Genomic DNA, 24,887 nt, shown 5'->3' with positions numbered 1-24,887 from the left:
TAAAGATACTGGTGGCTTAGTATTTGTGAATACACCACACTCACACACACTGGGCATATATATATATATATATATATATATATATATATATATATATATATATATATATATATATATATATATATATATATATATATATATACATTATACAGTATATATATGAGACTTTGTGACTTTGCAGAAGCATGATATCTGTCGGTGTGTTTAAGTGAATTAGAAAAATAAGAACTCGCTGTAGGAGTTAATTCATTCGAGAATCTATGAAAGAACTGACAGATCAACTAGAGAGAGAGAGAGAGAGAGAGAGAGAGAGAGAGAGAGAGAGAGAGAGAGAGGACGCCAAGATACCGATACGAGTCCATTGAGGTCTTTTTTGTACTAATTAAAAGTTATGATATACCGATGAAGATCATAATTATCGGAACGTGAACGTGTTTGTACATTTGAGAAACTGTAAAGCTCTGCAGAGAGAAAAGATGAAAAGTGTTAGCGCAGAGCATTACACCACCGAGAGGAATAAGGCTTAGAAGGGCAGTCATTCTTCAAGTAAACTGGTTTCCTGAACTGACCTTGACACCAGCCAGGTATGTTATTTAGTGTGGTTATTCTCTTGCAAGGGATGTGTACTTATGAATTATGAGAGCTGAACATCCTGAGGCTTCTGCTGCGATTATTTTCTAAGAAAGACCTTCGTTAGTCTGTGTCCTTCAGCGCGAGCATACAGTACATTCCAATGAAACATGACATCACCTCTCACACCGGCCCCACATTTCCCTCCTCTTTGTGCTGAGAGTCTGACGAGAGGAGGCTTTGACCACCCTCTCTCTCTCTCTCTCTCTCTCTCTCTCTCTCTCTCTCTCTCTCTCTCTCTCTCTCCTCTGTTACCGCCTCGGGATCCTCGGGCTATACTGGAAATGCTTCTTCTTTTATTGGTAGGCGCTGTCCGACTAGGCGGGGCTACTCGAGAATGCTCTCTGACAGTGACTAGCGTTTCCATGACAGTCGCGTTCGCGTTCTCGCGATCATAGCTTCTATTGTTTTGTTGTGTCTGTTGCCATGGCCAGGCGACACTCTGCCCCTCTTCTGTTCTTGACAGCGTGTTACCTCTGCCTGCAGATAACTCATGGGTAAGATAGAGGACGACTGTTCACCTTGATCATCTTGTCCTAGTCTGAACAATGTACGAGTCATTTTCCGAGTGCTTTGTCTCTTAAGGAAACGTTCCAAACATTTCCAAGCATTTCCATCGTAAGTGGATCATATGAAGTAATTCAGGTGACTTGAGAATCCATTCTCCCATCACTTTCTTAAATGTTCTCTTTTCCTGACCTGTTAGAAGCGATTCTTTTGGCGGTGTTGAAATGACTGGAAAGATGAACATCGTCCCACGGCGGTGGTAAGGGGAGGATGGGTCTTCAAATCCGACTTCGCTCAGTGCTCTGATGTGATGTCACATAAATAACTGATTCTAGCCATAGAGATAAACAGTTACGCTAAATATTTTCCGTTGTAGAATTGTACTGTACCTACATGTTATAGATTAAACAATTTAGAGAAGGACATTGTCACTATGGAAACTGTGTATTTCAGGATTGTCGTAAATAGATATTAATTAGTAGGAGGGAGCTGTGAAAGTATTAAGAACCCATATCTTTCTTTCACTTATCCATATCAATTATGGAAACATTTAATTCTCACCTATGCACAAATTATTGAAAACATCACTACTTTTCAAGGTGCCCATGATTTTCCTCTAACAAATTTGGTTATTCGAAGCATCAAAGTTGACTGTCAACATCAATTATATTTTTCCCCCGTTTGAATGCTTCTTTCAGTTTGTCTAACATATAAAGTGGGAACTGAAATACAATTCAAAAATTATATCACTGAGAATTACAAGAGCAGTACCCAAAATGGACGCTAATCGACAAGTGGTAACCTTTCTTTTCCATCAACCAGATGCTGGAAGCTTCTTGTTAAATAACATGAATGCTTACGAAGAGCGAGAAAGCAAAGGTATGCAAACAATTGCGTCCCAAGATTCTAAGCTAATTAAATGCCTTTGTCTGTTCAAAGCTATTTCATAAAAAGGCAGTGAATTGATAAATCTCACACACACACACACACACACACACACACACACACACACACACACACACACACATATATATATATATATATATATATATATATATATATATATATATATATATATATATATATATATCACATTACCACAGGTGGAAAAATATGAAATTTGTAGAATGTTTACATTTTAAGGAAAGCAGTAGAGAGGTTTGGAAAGAGGATTATCACATTTGTAGAAATAGCACGGAGGTGGTAGTAGTGCTGATGAGTTTTTTCGCCCCTCCCTCTGACCTGTTAGGTGTGGATTCGTAGTCTCAAACGGCTCAGTACTGTCTCAGTAGTATATATATTGTGGTTTCAAACACTGTGTATCATTCCTTCGTCAATGCCTTGGAAATAAATTCGAAACTGGTGAGAAACTCATCTTTTTTCACCTGTGATAATGTGTGATGAATGAATCACGTGTTCAAGTGATTATATATATATATATATATATATATATATATATATATATATATATATATATATGTATGTGTATGTGTGTGTGTGTGTGTGTGTGTGTGTGTGCATGTGTTTGTGTATATGTATGGATGTATGTATATATAAAATACACACACACACACACACACACACACATATATATATATATATATATATATATATATATATATATATATATTTATATATATATTTCATAGAATCTACTGGTAACTTTTCACCAGATACTTATGTAATTGTAATAACCACAATGCCCTCTTAACTTTTCGAATTTTTCACACTTCTGGATACGCTTGTCAATCCATAGCCTGGGAGTCTGGATCTCAGGCTTTGAAGTGACAAACGTATCCAGAAAGTGTGAAGCATTCGGGAATTTAAGAGATCATTGAGGTTATTACAATTACCCACACACGCACATTATAAATGTATGTTCGGAAGGGTCATCTTTTATTGATGTATGTGTTCTAAAAACAGAATCAAGCATCTCACTTTTCTTGAGATGTCTGTGGTAGCCGTGGCTCTTCCTTGGGTCAGCAGATCCCTTCTCCTACATCAAAGGACTCTCGCTAAACCTACCTTTACACAACGGCCTACTGAAATGAGACACTGATATACAAAACTAGACTTTATTGACAAATTTAACGAAAGTGATTCAGCAAAAGCTACAGTCATGAAATGGTGTGATCCACACCCCCTGTCAATGTAAAACATAACTAGAGGAAATAGTGTTTCACCAACAAGCATAGTCATTATTCTATGCCGAGCAATACTAGTGAAGAACACCCTGGTCATCAAGCAAAGTAATAAAGTCGTAAAGACCACAGTAAAAGTCATATCGTATGTAAGAATAAAAACACCACTTCCAAATATTCCTCCACCCAGGACGATGTTCGATTCCTGTTGGAAGAAATATTTCATTATATTAAAACCTGGAATGAATGTGCATATTCAAGACAGAAATAAAAAATGCACAAATGGGCAAATTCACTATGTAGACATCGTTCAGTTTCACTGCTTCCAAACCGGGAGTTTTCCCTCTAAAGTCTGAAAAAGGTACAAATGTCACTGGCTGATTTTACTTATGTTCTATGGCTATAAATAATAGGCTACCTTCATAGTGGCGATCTTTAAACACTACACCAGGCTAAACACACACATGAGCCACTCAAGGTCAAGGCAGTCTCCCCCGTGAGAGTCACTGTTCCTCTCATAAATATCTCATAAGAGATCGAACACACACACGCACATACCCCACCGGAATCTGGGCACTTCCGGTGCATTGGTTCAACACTCTAACATGCTGTTTCCATGTGCTGGGACCATGACCAAATAGTTCTCTGCCACCGACTGAGCAAATTCCAATGTCAGCACAAATGCACCTGCCGCAAGAGCCACTGACAGGTCATCACATAGCTCTCCTGTTGTCCAAAGATTTAATGTACACCCGATCCATCATCATCCCCCACACCCACATCTGTCCCCTCATACGGCACAAACACCCCAGGCACTCCCACAGTTATACCACATACTCCTGTATGAACTGATATCTTTCGTCTCCGACATGCTGAATGACCCAGTAACAAAGTATTTCCCAAAGCACCCCATTGTATAACCAAAAATGGTTCTCTCAAAGATCTACCGCCGAGAGAAAAATCAACATCTACGTATCCCAAAATCTGTAACCTATTTGCTTGAAAGTTGCATACACTTTCCCTAGGAGGTTTCAAAGAGCGATCGGGAAACATCGACCTGAACAACTCATAATTCATCAGATTAATAGAGGCACCCATTACGACTGGCTTTGACCCTGAGGGTTCTCCCAAAAGTCCTATATCCCAAGAAACACCCATCAAGTTTTCCTCTACAACTGATCGGTCTTTAGACAATGTCTGCCGATCACAAGATCCCCTCGAAAAATCCACAAGAGGAACTTTCACTTCCACTCTCACGTATTGAAAATGGGTCTCGGGCAGACAGACACGCGCGCGCACACGCACGAGAGAGAGTGAGAGAGAGAGAGAGAGAGAGAGAGAGAGAGAGAGAGAGAGAGAGAGAGAGAGAGAGAGAGAAAGAATTCGTCCCCCTCAGAGCAACACTTCACTCCCTCTGTCACCTAGTCCAAAGCCTGCTGAAGCCTACAAAAAAAAAAAAAACGCTTAGCGCAAACCCCAAGGTGGCAAGCTCGCCTCTCCTGTCACCAGGGCACTAGATTGCTGAATAAGCTTATAGCAACCACACCCACTTTACATACACGCGCGTATAAAAATAAAAAAAAACAGTTAAAAAACACTAAGAAATGTATACACACTTGCATAAGAAATATTTGCACACAGTAATTCAACAAATGTCAAATAAATTCCTACCCAATTATCAAAGTCCCCAGAAATGATACAACAATAAAATATTCCCTTTTATTAAACCCTAAATGCCAATGCAAACTGCCGATTGCTATATAAAAAACAAAAGATATATAAGACACGCCCACAATGCAAGTGCGCTGCATACAGGCATGGCAGAGAAGGGAAGACGCTCCGCACGAACTAATGACGTCACTGACACGTCACTCAGGCGATGCCATCACTACAGCCACTGCCCCAAAAAATTAGTTGCAGTGTAATGAAAAGTCCAATTTGACATTGAAATAACAATAATAAAAAAAATTATAACACTTACATACACCTCCGCTCAACTGCGTGTGAATCCTCTCACCAACAACAGAGAGAGAGAGAGAGAGAGAGAGAGAGAGAGAGAGAGAGAAAAAGAAGAACACACTCTCGCATGTATCTTCGCATGTTTTAACACACACAAGCGGTCAAGATACCGCAATTACTTTACACTATACACATTAATATATCCCTAAACACTCCCCAATATGAGTTAACGCCCTATTAATACCCCTATTAACCAGTGATAAAGTCGTAGGGTGGGGTCAGGTCTTGGTCATTCGTTCTTCTCCTTCTCCTTTGAGTGGTTTGTTGAGCACTGGTTTCTTTTTACTGTATGCATTTCAAGTTATATTAATTTTAATTTTTGTAAATAAATTTTTTTTCCTCTTAACTTTATCTTTTTAAATAGTTTTTTGTAAATTTTAACGAAATTTGTTATATGTGCAGATTGAAGATGCACATAGTACATGTGCGAAACGTCTCGTATGAATAAATTATGGCCTTTTTTATCATAAACCTAGCTAATGTCTAATTATGAAAGAGTGTCATAAGAATCTTCCACATTAAAAGCTATGATCTCATGTAATCATAGAGTGCAAAATTCATTAAACTAGATTTCTAATTTCATTGATATCTGTTTTGATAACGTCAGTTATGTAGCTTTTTTTTTTAGTTCCGTTTTACTTTACTCTTATCGTATTTTCCCGGGTTTTTATGTTCGTAAGTATGCGACGGCTCGCCAGTTATTTCCGTACTTCATTTATTGTTTTACCAGTTATGAGAGTGCCTCTCGTATTTCTGGGACGCGTCAACAGTTCCTTTACAATTATTATTTTCTGCAATGTATAGAAACTTTCAAACATTTCTAAAAGGGTGTAAAGTCCCCGCTCAACGGGTTCTCTGTGATGAACATCCCATTTTCTGCGGTGGCTTCACAGCCGACCTGAGGTCACACATACACAGTCTTATTATCATTATTGTGATTTGTATATTTATTACCTGTTCATTTGCCCTTGTATCACGTATATGTGACAGAGTATTTTTATGTCCAACCAGCTGTTGTTAATCATCATGTTTTCTATATGTACCTGTCCTGTTTTGTGTAGAGAAATAGTTTGACCTAAGGTCACTTGTAAATTTTTGTACTCGTGGTCTCTGCGTATACGCAGATGTCCGCACGCCGCTTTAGAAGCGGGCCACTTCATCAATAAACCAGCAGTACTTGTCTTCCTGCTCATTATTTCGCACCCTCTCACAAGGGTATGCCCTCCTGAGTAAGATTTCTGAGCTTTGGTCAAAGACAGACTTTTTAGTTGCTGTCTCTTCCTCTAGTTGCGCTGCCCACAGGCAACTATCACCCTACTGAGTAATTGTTTCGTCCTTCAAGAACCAATCCTCCGAAAAGCCCTACGCTGTATTCACATAAAAAAAATCCTTGGGCTGTTTGTTAGAGGAGTTCCCGTTTGCACAAGAGGGAGAGTGATGTCTAAGGATCATAATACAAATATTGTCCTAACTCTGTTACTAAGATGGACTGTATTCTTTCAAGAAACCAACAATTGGAACGAGTGTACTGGTTTATACCTGAAGAACGGAATTGAAAGCCAACCTTTTAATATGATTATCCCCTTAACTTGCTAGTTTAGCTGGGAAATGAACCTAAAACCATGCTACTGGTAAAGATTAAACTTCATTCCTGACTGTTTGGTAACTGTGGCGTCAAAACTAGCCCAAGGAAAGGAGGACTGTTCACCCCATGATTATGGACGTGCATCTGCCCTTCAACATAGCCTGAGGTTCCTTAGCACATAGATGGTTCTATTGCTTTGTTGTTGCTACAGTTCAGGAACCCTTAAGACACGATGATGGACTTGAGACCTACATGAACACAGTTTAACCCAGCCTGCATTGTGGCTAGCCCCTATATTCCATCCATGAAGCAAGTAAACTGCATAAGAAAAGGGTCTGTTTTGCTGTGAGTTACTGCTATGAGTTTTCCTGCACATTTCTTACCTGCCGAGAAGAGATATATCTTCAGCTCAAAGTATTACCTAGACACTCAATAAACAATAAGCATGTTAATAGTTGTCCTTTCGTCCTTGATGACATGTTAGTCCTTGTAAGCAGGTAGAATGGAACTCTGTAGGATAGCTAACAAGATGTAAGAGGTAGAGCTGGCAGAAGTAACAGTAGCATGTTTGTTAAACAAGAGGCCCTTTAGTAGTTGTTTCCTTTAGGCTTGGAGACTTGGGCATACAAAAATGGTCTTCAGTAACCATCTGCATTGGCACTGGAGGCAGGATTCTTAGAGAAGAACTACTGGAACTCAAATTCACATCGCACTGAACTAGCAGTCTATCACAAGCAACTGAGGGTCTATTTAGCATCTCTGTAGTCAACACTAACAGTCTCCTTGTCAGGTTTTTGCTACTGAAATGCTAACAATAAATTCCTCCTTGTGGAGTTCAATTGCCAACCACTGGAACAGTAACCCAATGCCTTATTCACTCTGAACCAGATATGCAGCTGTATTTGCTTGAAATCATAGGAGGCACCCTGCACCTGTAACAAATGAGTGGATATATTTTAACAATCTTACAACAAGGGACTAAGATAATGACACATTATGAGCCGGCAGTATTGCCTGAAAGTAGATCCTAACAGAGACCGCTTCCTTGAGGATTTGAGTTGCCAACCACTGAAGCAACAGGCCTGCAGTTTATCTACTAAGCTGCAGGAAGCATAAAAGGAGAGGGACCAACTATGCAACTGCATATGCTTGGAATCATATTAGGTAGTTCCCGTTAGGACGAGTCGGTAGAGTTCTCGGCTAGCACTCTGTTAGGCCCGAGTTCAAGTCTCCGGCCAGCCAATGAAGAATTAGAGAATTTATTTCTGGTGATAGAAATTCATTTCTCGTTATAATGTGGTTCGGATTCCACAATAAGCTGTAGGTCCCGTTGCTATGTAACCAATTGGTTCTTAGCCACGTAAAATAAGTCTAATCCTTCGGGCCAGCCCTAGGAGAGCTGTTAACCAGCTCAGTGGTCTGGTTAAACCAAGGTATTCTTTACTTTTTTTTTAAACACATGTATTAACCCCTTACCCACAACCAACCCCTCCAATAGTGAGTGGACGCACTGTTGTACCACTCATGAATTTCCAAAGTTCAAGATAGTGTTATGAGACTGCACACTAGGCCTCAGTCTGCTCGCTGATATACTTTTAGACTTCTGACTTTATTTAAAAGATAAACAAAATGTTGCATCCAAAAAGACACTTCCTCCTAGACCTGTATTCTAATGTTCCATTTTTGACTCTCCACTCAGTTTCTCAAGATTCCAGGAGCAATCCTTATTTTCGTCAGTTTCAACTCTTTTACGATTATTATGTATATATATATATATATATATATATATATATATATATATATATATATACAGTATATATATATATAACAATATATATATATATATATATATATATATATATATATATATATATATATATATATATATATATATATATATCAAGATTCATTACAATCAGAAAAACAAACAATTAACAAATGTCCTTTAATATCCACCGAGGAATTTTTAAGTTGATAATAACCTGAGGATCCTCGTCCGTCGCTGGAAATAATATATTAACATATATGTTACCCGAGGAAGTGGAATTGGATATTGAGGCGTCACTGTAGTCCTGTGTTCTTGTTCTTCCGTATATATAGCTCACAAGACGACGAACTTATTATCAACTAAAAATTCCCTAAGGGTAACATATATGTGAAAATATATTATTTCCGGAAATAATATATTAACGAATTGGATACTATTGAGGCGTCACTGTTTGTGCTTAATGTTCTTGTGGTTCGAATCACGACGAATTATTATGATAAAAATTTCATTCATATATTATATAGAGCGAATTGGATACTAAAGGGCATTTGTATTAATATATATATATATATATGATATAAATATATATTATATATATATATATATATATATATATATATATATATATATATATATATATATATATGTATATATATATATATATATATATATATATATATATATATATATATATATATATATATATATATATATATATATATATATATATATGTAAACCTTATTGCACATTATGTTTATTCACTTACAGAAATTATTACCCTTCCACTTCTAAGTATTCACATACTAGGGTGTTGCCAGCTCCATATAATCTTTTAGAGCATCCCTCATGGAAGTTCAGTAGTTCTTTATGGTCAATCAACCAAGAAATGACCAAAAGTATTGTTGTCCTTTAACTTTGCTGATATGAAGACTAGCATTATGATGAACATTTTACTGACATAGACAGTAACTTGGACTAGTAACTTGTGCCTAGTCAGCCAATCTATTACTTGATGTTTTTGTAGTGGTAGTACACAGAACCACATGGGCATAGCTGCTGTTAAAAAGTGCTGAGAGGTTCCCCATTAGAGAGTTCCGGATTCTGTGGTTAGGGGAAATTCCCCATATGCTGCAAATGAGTTTATTTCCATGAGTGTAATGTTCTATGCAGTTTTACATATAGAATGTTGGGAAATATGATACTTATATTCTTATACTTGGTGACTGTGTTGCTAAACAATTGGGGAAAAATGTTTTGTGGTTTTGAAGACGTTTACATGCGGCAGGTAAGATGATAGATTTAAGTCACTTTAAGAAAACAGACAAAAAGGCATGTTGCTCAAGACTACAGATGACAGATCGAGAGTGAGATGCAGAACACGTGATGAGTAGCTTTTATCAGGAAAACTTTGAGGATGTGTAAAAGAACACAAATGTGCTGATAAAATCGAGTGCAGAAGGAGGGAACATTTTCCTAAGCAGTATGCGTTCAGCAAATAAATACAAAAAATGACATTAAAACCAAAATTTGATGTGATAGTTTGAATCTGTGCACAGTATGCTGGGTTTGGAGAGCAAAAAGATATTTGTGTATTTCTTTTATTTGGATCCATAGCTAGGTAACAGGAAGAGAAATGATATGACTGGTAGTTCTGGAACACCTTGAGTAATAGGCAACAGAGAGCCTTGTGAAAATCTGTCAAAAAGGAGGAGGATTTTGTGAATATAGGGTTTGCAGAGACACATATCAAAAACTACTTGGGAAATAAAGGAAATACGAAATATGTTTTTCATTGATTGTTAATGCAGAGTGAATCAAATTATAAGCTAATGGATGTAATGGTGGGAAGAGTGGTAGGTGAAGATTTTTTTATTGTTATGTAGTTGAAATAAGTGAAATAAATGGTAGCATTTGTTGGAGGGGAAAGAAACATTAAGAAAAGTTAACTTGATAAAAAGCAAATGATTATAATATATAAGAGTGGAAAAGCCAAGGATGGGGTTACTAAGTCCGGCGGGGGCGCGTTTGTGGTTATATGTGTTCAGGAATTAAGACTAAATTAAGGAGAAATAAGGTTGTTTAAAGCAAGACTGAAGAACAGGAGATATCATGTGGTAGCATATACACGCACAAAAATTAAGTTAAAAAGTGGGGCATACTGGAAATCTGTAAGTATATAAACCTGATCTAGTATTTTCAAGATAAAAAGTAACCACAATGAGGGAAAATGAATTCAGAAAGAAGGCTGGATGAACAACCTGGTCTCAAGAGACAATATGTGCATGGAAAGTTGCCGTGTAAAATAAATGAAGTTCTCCGTTGAATACAAAGAACATTTGCGAGGCGCATCCGAATTATTCGAGACTGGGAGAGGTTCGTGTTCATTAGAATTCTTCTGGAATGGACTGTTGAACACCCACTTGGCTGCACAGTACTGTACGGGGTATTATGACTTTCCCGAAGGAGGGGAGGCCTTATGATGCAGGGTAAGAAAGAAGATAACTCCTGTCGGGTCAGGAAGACTTTGGGAAGGGGTGAAACAGTACATTGGTGCTATTTCAAGGATTGCTTGGGTAGGAGTGAGTGTTTTAGGCGGAAAATGAGGTAGTAAGTTCAAATGGTGCAGAAATGTAAACAAACAAAAGAGAAGCTTGAAGGAAAAGTGAACCTGGCTTTGGCTGGGTTTGGTGACTCAGAGAGGGTCTTGTGTGCGATGATGTTATGTGAAGGTCATCGACACTGTATGCATTAGACGGGAGGTAGGAAATCTTGTAATGAAATTATTCATTTTCTTTTATTTGCTCTACGAAAAACTTTCAGGAACTCCTTGCTTGCGTATAATTTTATGATTGGCAAAGATTTTTACCAAGGAATAAATTTATGGTACATTTTATACTGCAGACACTTGCATACACGCAAGGAGCCCACGGATTTCCTCAGACACGTCAAATCTCTCTAGATTTACTATCTGATTTTTTCGTCGCACAAACAGTAATAAATAGATATCATTGGAAAGGCAATTTATCGAGGTTTGGCATGCGAAAAACGAAAAAATCTGTGGTTTTACGCATATTTTTGGCAATTCTCCAGGTACTGATACCTTTCCTTTTGACTAACTTCAAGTCGTCTTTTGGTATTTCTGTTCTCTGGTTTTCCATTTTCGAAAATACCTCAAAAAGGTATAACACTTCAGTTTCAAAACTAAATCGAAATCAAAATTATATCACAAAGAATAATTTTACTTCAAAGCAGTCATCAAATTGGTATGTCTTCTTTATTATGCTCAACTGTAATATAGCTATACATTAGTTCGTTTGTAATATACATAGATATCTATCTAGCTATCCATCCAGGTGATGTGAAGCGAACTCTGATGCAATTGGTTAAGGCGAGGTCAAGACAAAGGCCGAGTGCGTTGGTTCACCTCGCCGAATAATCTCAGCGAACAGGAGTTAAGTCCCTCTTCTTGAAGGTGGGCTTCTTCACCTAATCTTCATTTGATCTGAATCTCCTATTCAAGGCTTTGTAGTGACAAGTGTATATACACATACACACACACACACACACATATATATTATATATTTATGTGGATAAAATATATATATATATATATATATATATATATATATATATATATATATATATATATATATATATATATATATATATATATATATATATATATATATATATATATATATATATATATATATATATATATATATATATATATATATATATATATATATATATATATATATATATATATATACATACACATATAAGGTATACGAAAACTAAGTACCGATTATTCTCGTGTAGATGTTACACATTCTCAGGTTTATAAATCATATTAAGTGGAGTGAAACAAGGTCATAGTTCCGTGTGAAAGCTCACTGAAATGGAATGTCAGTAAATCTTATTGTCAGGCCAAACACTGAGATTTTTTTAACTTTAGCCTTGGACTGTTTAGATTTTATGCTTTTATGCAAAAAAATCTTCTAATAAATATAAAGACAGAAATTAGTATTTAGCTGTAATAGTGATTGTTTGGTTACCCTTTTCATAGTTCTCAGCGCTGAGCCTGGCTTCTCAGCTGCTGACCGGATCATCCCGGATCATCTTTCCTTATTACCCTCTGGTATTTACTGTAGGTATCTGGTGTTCTTGCTCCTTATGATCACCTTTTCTTATCCATCTGAAAGCTGTGTCATCCGTGGCCGACAATGCCGGAATAAACGTGAACGCGTTTGGAACTTCTTCCCGTTATTTTTCTATCGTATTCTCTTACAGTAAAATTGTATGAATCTTATATTCTTTCTTGAGCTCAAACGCGCGCGCGCACACACACACACACACACACACGCACACACACACACACACACACATATATATATATATATATATATATATATATATATATATATATATATATATATATATATATATATATATATATATATATATATATGTATATATATTATCAAGAGTATCCTCTCACACGCCATCTTCCATGCAATAAATCAAATGAAATAAGGACTAAGCAATTAATTAATTCAATTTAGAACCATTCACTGTAGGCAAATTCGCCTCTAAAACCTTTCTCTCACCACAGCCTTTGGGGGGAAACCACTTTAATCTCGTCCATGTCCAAGTGCTGCCGAAAATTCCTGAATTCCAGGTGCGGACCCAAGGCATGTCAGCTGGTGGGCTGAACACGTGCATTCCGCCATCTTTAAATTGCAGCCACGCTGCCCACATTTCCATCTAGGAAGAGAAAAAATGTAATTCCCGAAGCTATAAAGGGCCTTGGAGAGAGTTGCTAGATCTTAGAATTGTACAGGCGGCCCTAGTGGACGGAGGTCTGTCCCTTGCTCCATTAAACTGCCTATTTCCAACACGTGGCTGGCAGTATCCAAAGCAACGTTTGTTGTGAACTAATTCGCTTGCCCTCCCTCTCGCTGGCCCTCATAAGAAGAGAACTTCAGCTCCTAAAAAAAGTTAAAGTACCAGGATTTAATGTTTTTCGTCAGCCACGTTCCCTATTCGCCTTCGACGAATTTCTTTCTTTTCATCGTGCAATATACCTACAGTGAGACCTGTATTGCTTCTTATGTTTTGTGTTGTTTAATTTGCAAAGCATTTGCAAGAAGTGCAACATAATCGTATGATACTCGAGTCACTGGAATCAAGGTCAGTCTAGGCATCTTCTATGCAATTCCTCAATTCCTTCATTACAGTGTTAGTTAGTTTCGGTTGAGTAACCATAAGTGTTTCGATTACAGATTAGGAGTTATTCGCTGTGGATCCGCGTATCACCTTGTGTGCATAGTGGCCTCCACTGCCTCGCTTTCAACACCCTTCGTAGTGGGCATGCCTTGTGCTTCCTCCCGCAAACTCCCAGTCATTTTCTGCTCAACTTATACAACAGAATTACGCCACCATTCCTCTGATGTGTTTCCTTTGTAAATATAATGAATTAAGTTAAACCCCAGTGTTTATCTAATCACTCCCCTCTCGAAGTAGGCCTTCAGCCGCATTTTGTTGTTTATAATTTTAGCTGTCCTCAAGGCCAGAGTCCAGATTTTTGTGGTAATTAAGGTAAGTTGAGTATCACCTTAGCACACCCCATTAATCTAGCAAGACCTCAGCTTTAAAATGATAAAAATATACATGCATGTATGTATAACGTATTCTCTTTTACAGTAAAATCACGTGTATCTTATGTTTCTTCTTGAGCTCAAACACACGCACACACACATACACACACACACACACACACACACACACACACACACACACACATATATATATATATATATATATATATATATATATATATATATATATATATATATATATATATATATATATATATATATATATATATATCATATTGTCTTACAGTAACATCATATGCATCTTATGTTTTTCTTTGAGCTCAAGCACACACACACACATATATACATACACACACACACACATATATATATATATATATATATATATATATATATATATATATATATATATACATACATATATATGTGTGTATATATAGTGATATTATTATTTTTATATTATTTCAGCAGGTGGCAAGCTTGTCTAGAAAACAAGTTTTGATTAGTTCAAACTCATCAGTGTAAGAAACATTTTTTTGGGGGGGAAATGTTCACTCACAGCAATTAACTGAAGGTCAAATAAATCTTACAAAACCTACGTCTGTGACTGTCGTCACTTTCAGGAAACTGCCTCGTCTCTGGAATTGTTTGGTTTGCCTATGTTCTCCAGCCCAGTTGCAGTTAGCCTTGCTCGATCCGGACTCTAGCCGTTGTTGATGATTTGCTCTTCCGATGTAGCGTTCATAGTTGTTACATTGCTTTTCTTTTTTAATCTAAACATTTGTTACGACTAAAAAAATCATCTTATTTGCTTCCCATATTTTGCAGAGGCTACCTGATAACAACGCCGAGAGAGGTGACAGTGGGAAGTAAGACTCAGTTCTGCATTTTTGTGACGGACCCTGATGCCCCAGAGGGAAGCATTGACGTCAGTTTCGGAGAGGATTACAGAAGCATCAGCGACACAGCGATCAATCCCCCAATCATCAAGGAAAATATTCACGTTCCCGCCGGTAAGTCATAAAATGACCACCAAAGTGTGAAAGCGGATTCTGTGGCTTTCTATAGGACATCCATCAACTAACGTGAACAGGCGTTAAAAGATGTGCTCAGTGAGATCAAATACCCTGTTTGTGAATCTATGCACTGAGTCCACAATAATCAGACATCAGGCTTTCTAGCAACAGCATTTGAGGGGAAGGTTTGTTTATCAATAACAATTCTCTTTTTTTCTAAGAACTGAAGAAATGCAGCACTTAAACTAAAAAAAATAAGATAGATTATTAAATTTCATCTGCTTTCAAAAAATTCTGCCGCTGTTGGTGTGTGTGTGTGCGTGTGCGTGTGCGTTTCAAGAAAGGATGCACTATTGAATAAGTAGAAGAAGTCCCCTTTAATTCAATCTCTTCTTTTCTGGTAATTTGTTAGGTGCGTAGAGAGTTAGTTAAATAAATAATGAAAGAGAAACAGACAGAAACAGAAGTCATTATAAAGTCCACTGCTTTAATTTTAATGTATTTCAAATAATCCAGATATGCAAAGATATAGCATTAGAATTGGAGCAACATAAATATTCTCTAAAAATATGAAAAACATTGAATGGATTTTAATACATGCATAAGACCATTCACATGAAAGAGGTTGTTTAAGACCCGTTATTGCAAGCGATGCATTTAACAATGATTTCGCTTTTATTTCATTTATTTTTTATTTATTGATTGATTTATTTATTTATTTTTGCCTCAGAACGAGATTCAGGATACTGTCATGTTTTTTACCCTCCCTGAATCGTCTGGTAGTATTCGAAGACTACTGCAGGTGTGTTATATCAGAAGAATGGAATGTACCAAGCGCACGACAACATATTTTCTTCTTCTTCTTCTTCCCAGCTTGTTCCCATTTTTATATGGGGTCGCCGTGATGCCTTCTTTTGAAGGACTTTGATTTGGTTTTGGGGTAGACGTTGTAGTCCCGATTGGCTGCCCTGCCTGACATCGCTTAGACCCCGGCATTTCGTACATGTATTGTACCAGTTCACCAGCGCTCTTTCTCCCAGCAGCGAGAAGTTGTTACGCGGTGAGGTCGACCGTGTCTATGCCACTTTAAAGGAGTATAAATGATATTAGGTAAATATCGTTTTTCAAAGAATTTCATATACAAGTTTGAGAGGAGTGGGGATAAAGGGTTGCCCATTGTCATACCAAATATTTGTTGGTAAAGTTCACCATTGAATATAAACTTACAATCACAAATGCACAACCTAGCGAGTGAAATAATATGACTTACAGGTAGAAGTAATTCATGATAGATTAGTTCATTACTAAGATACTCTAAAATAGATTCTATACGGACTTTAGTAAAAAGAGAACAAACATCAAACTAACGAATCAATCAGTGGGCCAAAAATTTTGTTTAATTTCTCAACTGAATCTAGACAATTATATACGTGAGAATCGGAGATACTTCCAAGTAACGGGGACAAGAGCTTGGTAATATATTTAGAAAGTTTATATGATATTGAGTCAACAGTACTGATAATAGGCCGCATAGGATTATTTTCTTTGTGTGTTTTTACTAATCCGAACAAGTAAGGTAACGAAGGAAATTTTACTGACAAGTGACCTATTAGTTCTTTTTTATCTTTAAGGATTTTTTTCACTGTGCTGTTGAAATTTTTTATGACTTGATCAAGAGAATTTGTTGTTAGTTTTTTGTAAGTCGTATCATCATGCAGTAGGGCTTGCATACGTGACATGTAGTCAGCTTTATTTAAAATTACAATGCTATTCGATTTATCAGCTTTTGTGATGTGGATTGTATTGTCTTTTTTAAGATCGGTCAAACTTTTCTTACAGCTAGCAGGGAAATAACTTTCATGCCTAACATTCGCAGCTCCATAAACAATACCTTTAATTATGTCAACATGATTTTGAGGAAGATCACAATATTGTTCAAATATACACAGGGACGACGCAATCGTTAAAGCAGAGGGTCTATTAGATACAAAGAAGGATAAACCGTATCCGAGTGCACTCGCAACATTTTCACTTATTTGTTTACTTAATAAATTTATAACACAGTCATTGCGTGCACTATTAGTCCAGTCACTGCTATCAATAAGATTTTTTAGTTTTCTGTATAGTGTCCTTGTTAGGGCATCTGTAGTCCTACGACGATTTCCATAAATTTCTTGTCGCAGCGAGTCCTTCCATTTAGCCGGGATAGAATGATTGACAGAAATTCTGGCTTTTTCTAATTCCTTAAATTTTTCCTTCTCCTCTTGCTTTGCGGCTGCTATGTGGCGTTTTAACTTTATGGCACTGAATTCATTACAAATTAGTTACCTTATATATATTTTCTAAGTATTCGTATGTTTAATATAATTTTTTATTTTTAAAAATGTTCATCTTGCAAAAATTGTTATTGTTTACAAAAAAGAGAGAATTATTTTGTTGTACTAATATTTTTTGGTGGTCAGTCACCCCTTGTATAATCTTTTAATTGTCCTGTCCCTGCTTCTGAACGGTTGCTCATAATCCTTTGCAAAACCTCTTAAATATTTAACCCTGTTTTGGCAGTTCTACTAATTCTTTAATTGTGTTGGATTCCAGATACATTTTTTTTCCTTTGTAATCCCCATCTGTCATTTATATAAGCTTTCTTTGTAAACTTACCTTTATATTTCTTCAGTCTGCTAAGTGAAGGACGACAGACAGTCGAAAGGCCTCGCAGCACTCCAGTGTTCCCCTTTCCTTCGTGGGTTTTATCTTTTTATATATATATATATATATATATATATATATATATATATATATATATATATATATATGTGTGTGTGTGTGTGTGTGTGTATGTAATATACATATACATATATATACATATATATATATATATGCATACATATGTATATGCATGCATGTATGTATGTATGCACGTACGTATTAATCTTTAGCAAATTATATCCATAAAATATACTTGTGAATGTGAAATATTGAATACATATGCGAAACGTATGCACTACGAACAACACATGAACTGAAATGGAGTTATAAAAGCCTGAATGGAATTGTGAATATATTCAATGAAATGATAGGTGCAGAATTTACTCTTCTCTGGGATGCTGGGTATCGGTGAATCTTTGCCCTCACGACAAGGAGCGAAACAGCCCCTGGTGCCTGAGGCAAAGAACTACCTTCAGAGTCTTCCAAAGGGTCCTCTTCCTCTCCTTCTTCTGGGAGAGTCTTTTGCACTCCAACAACTGACGAGGAGCGACCTGCAACAGAGAGGAAAGTTGTTATTTCATCTCACACAAATATATAGAAACTATTTATGAATATATTCCTTTAACTTTTCCCTTTACGTCGAATATCCTCCAATGCTTCATAGAACAATGCGTCAATGACTTTTCATAAATGTATCCCTTATATTTTCCTTCTAAGCTTCCTATCGAACTCACGCATATTTTCTTTACTTTTTCATTTATGAAATGTTTATTTCGTATACTTCATTGCGTTAAGCGCACCAAATTCACTGTCTTGGAGCATAATGAAAATCAGGGTCGAGGGAAGTGTTGTTGCTCTCGACCTCGAGTTCAAGGTCTCTGTCAACCCTTGCAACCCCACCCTCTTTTAACTCGTCCAAGGAAATTGCCCGCTTACTTCCTCCTCATTTCGTTCAGATATGTCTCTAATCTGTCACAAAAGACAAGCCTTGAATGAAAAGTAGTTGTCTGTTATTTTGTTATTTCATTCAAATGCTGGTTATATGTATAAAATATAGAATATTGCAACAGGCACACACACACACTTATATATATATATATATATATATATATATATATATATATATATATATATATATATATATATATATATATATATATATATATATATATATATATATATATATATATATATATATTATATATATATGAAATGAAAGGAACCTATAAAAACACCTAAAGAGTAGAATTTATAGCGTTCTATTTTGGAGACAGCTATATTCCTCAACGGACAGGTAATGGATTAGGAAGTAGAGAAAAGTTTTATTTATACAGTTAAAGGAAAGTTCCAGAAGTCGGCCGCTACGTCAGTCCTGTTGACAGCTTCTTCTTAATCTTCTTACACACTGGTTGGAGAAAGTTTTTATCGGTCAGATTTGAATCCCAGGCTCATCGTATTTCTTTGTTTAATCAGTGCTGATTCTACCATCTGGCTTTTGAACAGACAATTGCTGCTATAAATTATACGTGACATATTCCACTTTATTCTATGACATTTAAGTGGTTAAAATCCGACGTAAGATTGGTCACAGTCAAGGTTTCGTATACTACTGTGTCTTTGGGGACTGGCTTTTGTTGGACGTTAATTAGGGATTTGGCTAGGGTATTTGTGTAGGTAAAAACAGAAGGGTTGGAGTTTCCAAGTGTCTTTGTCAGCGTCTTAATGCCGTCCAGTTGTTGGATTTTGATTTTATTGCTGCGTCTCTTTGGTCATGTTTTGAGGGGGTCGGTGGAAAATGATGTTTGCTTTATTGATAGCTTTCTCATTCATATGATCGGGGTACTTTAAAGATGACAGCTGCTTACAGATTAGTTCAAATTCATTTTTCATAGCGGCCGACTTCTGGAACTTTCCTTCAACTGTATAAATAAAACTTTTCTCTACTTCCTAATCCATTACCTGTCCGTTGAGAAAGACAATTGTCTTCGAAATATAACGATATAAATTCTACCCTTTTGGTGTTTTTATGGGCTCCTTTTATTAGATGGAATTCTGTTTTAACAGAAAATATCTTAGTCATTTTGGCCCATTATGGAATTCAATCGTCTTCCTACTTTTTTCGCCTTCATCGAGAAGTCAGGCCCTTTTTTCGCAAGTCTGAAAAAGAACTGAGCAGACTACACCGGCTGAAAAAATGAAAAATACTTCTTAAAAGAATGTCTCAAAGAGCAAGTCCTTCCGAAAATGTGCGGATTCGGGAGATGGACTCTTCAGTCGGACCCTTCCCTCTCTCACGTAAGAACATCGCTTCTGACATTGCTGCCTACAATAGCAAGACACATTCCGATAGACTTTCCCGGAAGCTGAATGATTTAATAAATAACAGCGCAAGAAACAATCTTGAGTAACAAGATAAAGTTTTTAATTTATTCAACACCCGCCTTGCCGTAAATCAACACTTAGTCTTAAACCTCGGTTTATCCTTTGCCCTCATGCCAGACCCGAAAAACACCCTAGATTTTATAGTTGCTTTTGACAAATTTATAGCCGATAGAAATTACAGCCTGGTGGAGATATGTTTAAAAGGCGCATTACTGAACGCAATAGCAGACCTTAACAAGAAATATCCTGTTCCTCGTAGATTTATGAGAACCATCCGCTCGCTACAAAAATTAGACGCCGTAATAAGCAGATCCGACAAAGACGGCAAAATCGTGATTATGGACACAGACTTTTACCTTAACAAAATCAACCAACTCCTTAGCAATACAAGCACATATGGCAAATTAACAAGAAAAAAAAAAACTCCAAAACGTCCCTATAGAGATTTCCCAAAAAGTAAGATTAATTGGTAAAGACAAAAGGAACATTGAACTACTGGAGAAATTTAGTCATTAACCCAAAACTGCTGACTTTCATGGCCTTCCTAATACTCATAAAGATAATCTACCATTGAGACCTATCGTCTCATGTGCCGGAGCTTTCAATTACAAAATTTCTAAGTGATGAGCAGGCCTCCTTGACCCATTCTTAGGCATATTTTCCCCCAGTCACAAAAAGCATTCTGAAGATTTCTGTCACAAATTCAAAGAAGAGCATATACCACTTCAAAACATAAAACTTTTCAGTTTAGATGTAGATTTCCTATTCACAAAAGTACCAGTGAAAGACGTTCTACAGCTTTTGAGAGAAAAATTAGCCTCCTGTATAGATAATTTCCCACTAGCCCCAGATAAAATAGTAAAGCTAGTGGAACTATGTGTAGCAAACGACCTCTTTTCATTTGGAGTCCTTCTACAAATAATAATTCGGGTGCAGCATGGGCAGCCCTTTAAGTCCTGTTTCAGTTAATCTATGTATGAAATATTTTTAAACTATAACAATAAATGTCATAAAACCTAAAGGCATGTTGTGGATGAGATATGTTGATGATAACCTAACATTCTGAGATGATATATGGGTTAATTTCAACGATTTGCTTGTAAAATGAAATGCATTAGTGCCCAGCATCAAATTCAGAGTTGAATGGGAAACAAAAAAACAAAAATCCTTCTCTTGGAGTTTTGATAATTCGAGACACGACAGAATACAAATTTACCGCATACAGAAAACCAACATTTTCACTTTCATATATTCACTAGTTTAGTTATCAAGACATTTTTATTAAAACTGGCGTAGCCAGCAATTTGCAGTATTCAATAAATTTTTCGAGATAGCCTCGTTAGAATTTTCAAGGTCTAAAAAAAATTGCTGTTAACCTGAACCTTTACTGAATCATAATGGCAACTGAGGCCACGAAAAAAGAAATTGAAAATATAGTCTTTTTAGGTGCAGGAAAGGAATACATTTACTCTTTTCTGAAGATAAAAATATCTTGAATGAGCAGTTTACCAACTTTTTCCCCATTAAATTTTAAATTCCATGCCTGGACCTAGCAATCACTCCTATACCAAGTATCGGAAGCCATTGTGATTGCGTAGTTACTTTCGTCAACCATTTGAGCAAAAGAAGAAATGTCTAAAAAATGAGCTTGTAAGTTGTCATCCTGAAGTATGCCTCGTAGCATGAGGCTAACAAAAACCCGCTCCCGGTCTAACCTTTACGGCGGCGAGACCAAGTTATTGTTATAAAATGAGATGAAGCTGACAAAAATCGCCTTCCCTGACTGAGGCCATGTACTGTACAATACAGTAAGGCTGCGTTTACACCGAACAAATCGAGTCGCTAACGCGAGTCAGACTGACTCATTCCATTCACTCTGAATCAGTCAGTCGGAGTGCAATTGTCTATCAGCACTCAGTACCAGTCAAATTTTGGCGAGTGTGGATGTATATTCTCTTGCTGAATTATCTGCTTTGTTACAGATTCGGAACCGCAAATGCAAGAGAATTCGAATCCGGGTGCATGAACTTATTTAACATCAAAAGACATGATTTTGGGAACTCCAAAAAAATTCTCTAATTACTTCAGGATGAAGACGGAAAATTGAAAAAAAGCTGGTGGAACTGACTGGATCTTCCATAAGGAAAATGAACAGTCATTACTGTCGTGAAATTGCAGCTGAAGAAAGAATGGAAAATGCACGTTATTGAAGGTGTCAAGAAGCGTTTCATTTAAGTTTATGAGAAGGTCAGTAGTGAATAAGAAATAAATGAACACAGATTTTCTTATTCCTGCTGGAAAGTTTTAGGCATACAAATTAGGAAGCATGAAATGTCAGATGATCAATTACAAGCATTCATTTTTTCTTCTGGGTACAGGAAAGAAAAAAGTTAGGAAAATTGAAATTTTAGGTTCCCTCCTTAGAGATTAGAATATTCCGAGTAATTATCACTTTCATTAGAGGTATATGGCGATGCTGCATTTGAAGGGAGCTGCTCTGTCGAGTAACCACAGTTTAAACATCTTCCTCCGAAAAGCTTCATGCATTTCCATCTTGATGTCAATGTTGTCAACGGACGACAGTTGTTTCATCATCGGTAACAGGCTTGACAGAAACAGACGATCTTGATCGCTGTCATCTGTAGAGCGCGTTTGTTCTCTTGACCTTTTCAGTTAGTCTTGCAAACGCATACTCATTTCGTCTGCAGTGTCGTCTGCAACGTTTTTGGTGACTAGTTTTCTTGATATGGCAAGAGTCGGCCTGACTACTGAGAACCTCACAAGTGTCGACAGTATTCGTAGCTTCTTTAAAAGATCCAGTACCTGTTGCTTCCTGACGGCACAAAGTGTAGAATTGTGGGGTGTGTTTTCATTTCATTTTCATTTCAGCACTAACTTCTTCCACCGAGCAGCTGCCACTGTGCGATCCCGGTGGTTGCGATCACTGGGACCATATAGAGAAGGCCTCTCTCGAACCAAACATATCAAGAGCTCGATCTGCATGACGCTCAAAGCACTTCTGACTCGCTATGACTGATGAAAAATAGGTACAGCCTCACCCGTGACTAGCTTTGACTCGATTCGTCCATGTAAATATCTTTGCAAAAAATGCATTCAAATTAATGTGAAGCGTGTTAGACGATTCAAGGAGAGTCAAGGCGAGTCGTGACCCGACTCTTTGATGTCAAGGCAGCCTAGTGTAGGCTGCCCGGGACCTATCAGAAAATGAATTCAATATGAACAACGACGCCAAGGCACTAAATAAAGCCGTTGAACAGTTATATCATTTATTAAGAGCATTCGGGTGTAAGAAAAATGCCACTGAATTCTTGGAACCGTGACATCAAGATCTGCCTTTCCTTTTTCATTAGTTCTACAGTTCACTAGGACGGAATCCCTCTGCGCCCGACAGTCCTAAGCTGGTTCAAGATTTCAGAAACAATAAAACAAAAAAAGGCTCACATAAGCGTTTTTGAAGAGCACTTGCGCCACAAACGCCTGTCGCCTTCCAGTTTTAGCCAGTACGCATTCATCCCTGCTTTACTAATTTTTCCAAAACTTAAAATCTGAACGACAAGTTGTCACCTGCGCGGTACCCTTCTACCTTCCGGTAAACTTCACATGACAAGCTCTCGATATTTTCCATTTTTACAGGTAATATTTATAAGGTCATTAAGACAAACCTCCCCTTGGAGTTTTGAAGCACAAGTAGTGGGCGTGGAGTGGACAAAGCCTTAGATATGCGCCCTGTAGTGCCTCTATGATTCTAAGGCATAAGCAGTAGCATACCTGACCCCATTCTTTCATGCCTGAAGAGGATAAATGGATATGCTGCAAATCCTCAAAGAGGTGGTTTGTCGTCTTCCTCTATTTGCAGACGAGACTGGCTGCTTATAATGCATTTAAAAGGTAATCGAAAGATACTGGAATGTCTAAACGTTTCCCGATGGATTTCACTCGACACCTTCAAAGAACGACTGTTTTCCTCATTGACAAATTACCAAGAGGTAATCCGAAAAGCGCATTTAAGCCTCAACAAGCATAACAAGAGCCATGTGCATTAAATAGGCAACACGAAGCTTTGTCGAAGAGATTCATTCCTAAATCTCTACACATTTTCTTTAATCTGTCACGTCCAACGCGAGAAAAGCATGCATTCACCAAGTACCATACATGCATACATATACACATGCAAGCTGCCAAGAATAACAGCATTGTCTTTGTTAATTCACAGTTGTTAACGAATAACTATTATTATCTTATTAGATAGTAGGTGTGTCAAATATATATATATATATATAATATATATATATATATATATATATATATATATATATATATATACATATACTGTAAGCTCGAAAACAGATGCATCCCCTGTCATATTTTATCTCCGGAAATCGCAAAGTCCGCGGGTAATCTTGAAAGGGCCGGATTATCCGGTGTGTAATAGGGCTCTATCTCTTAGAGAACTGCGATTTTCCTAGCTCCATCTCACTTGGCGTTATGCT

The 24,887-nt window shown here is 37.0% G+C and overlaps 1 protein-coding gene across 1 annotated transcript in view; it reads left to right on the top strand.

Annotated features, from left to right (window-relative positions):
- Positions 1 to 929: 929 nt before the first annotated feature.
- LOC136826867 (alpha-1-inhibitor 3-like) overlaps positions 930 to 24,887 on the top strand; it is a 132,583-nt gene continuing 108,625 nt past the window's right edge. Inside the window, exons 1-2 of the mRNA XM_067084375.1 lie at positions 930 to 1,127; positions 15,101 to 15,285. Coding sequence (XP_066940476.1) covers positions 1,057 to 1,127; positions 15,101 to 15,285 — 256 coding nt within the window. The 5' untranslated portion in view covers positions 930 to 1,056. The remainder of the gene's footprint in view (positions 1,128 to 15,100; positions 15,286 to 24,887) is intronic.

This window comes from Macrobrachium rosenbergii, chromosome 41 (assembly GCF_040412425.1).
Source record: "Macrobrachium rosenbergii isolate ZJJX-2024 chromosome 41, ASM4041242v1, whole genome shotgun sequence".
NCBI classification, from domain to species: domain Eukaryota; kingdom Metazoa; phylum Arthropoda; class Malacostraca; order Decapoda; family Palaemonidae; genus Macrobrachium; species Macrobrachium rosenbergii.
This window is presented reverse-complemented; position numbering and strand designations above follow the sequence as displayed.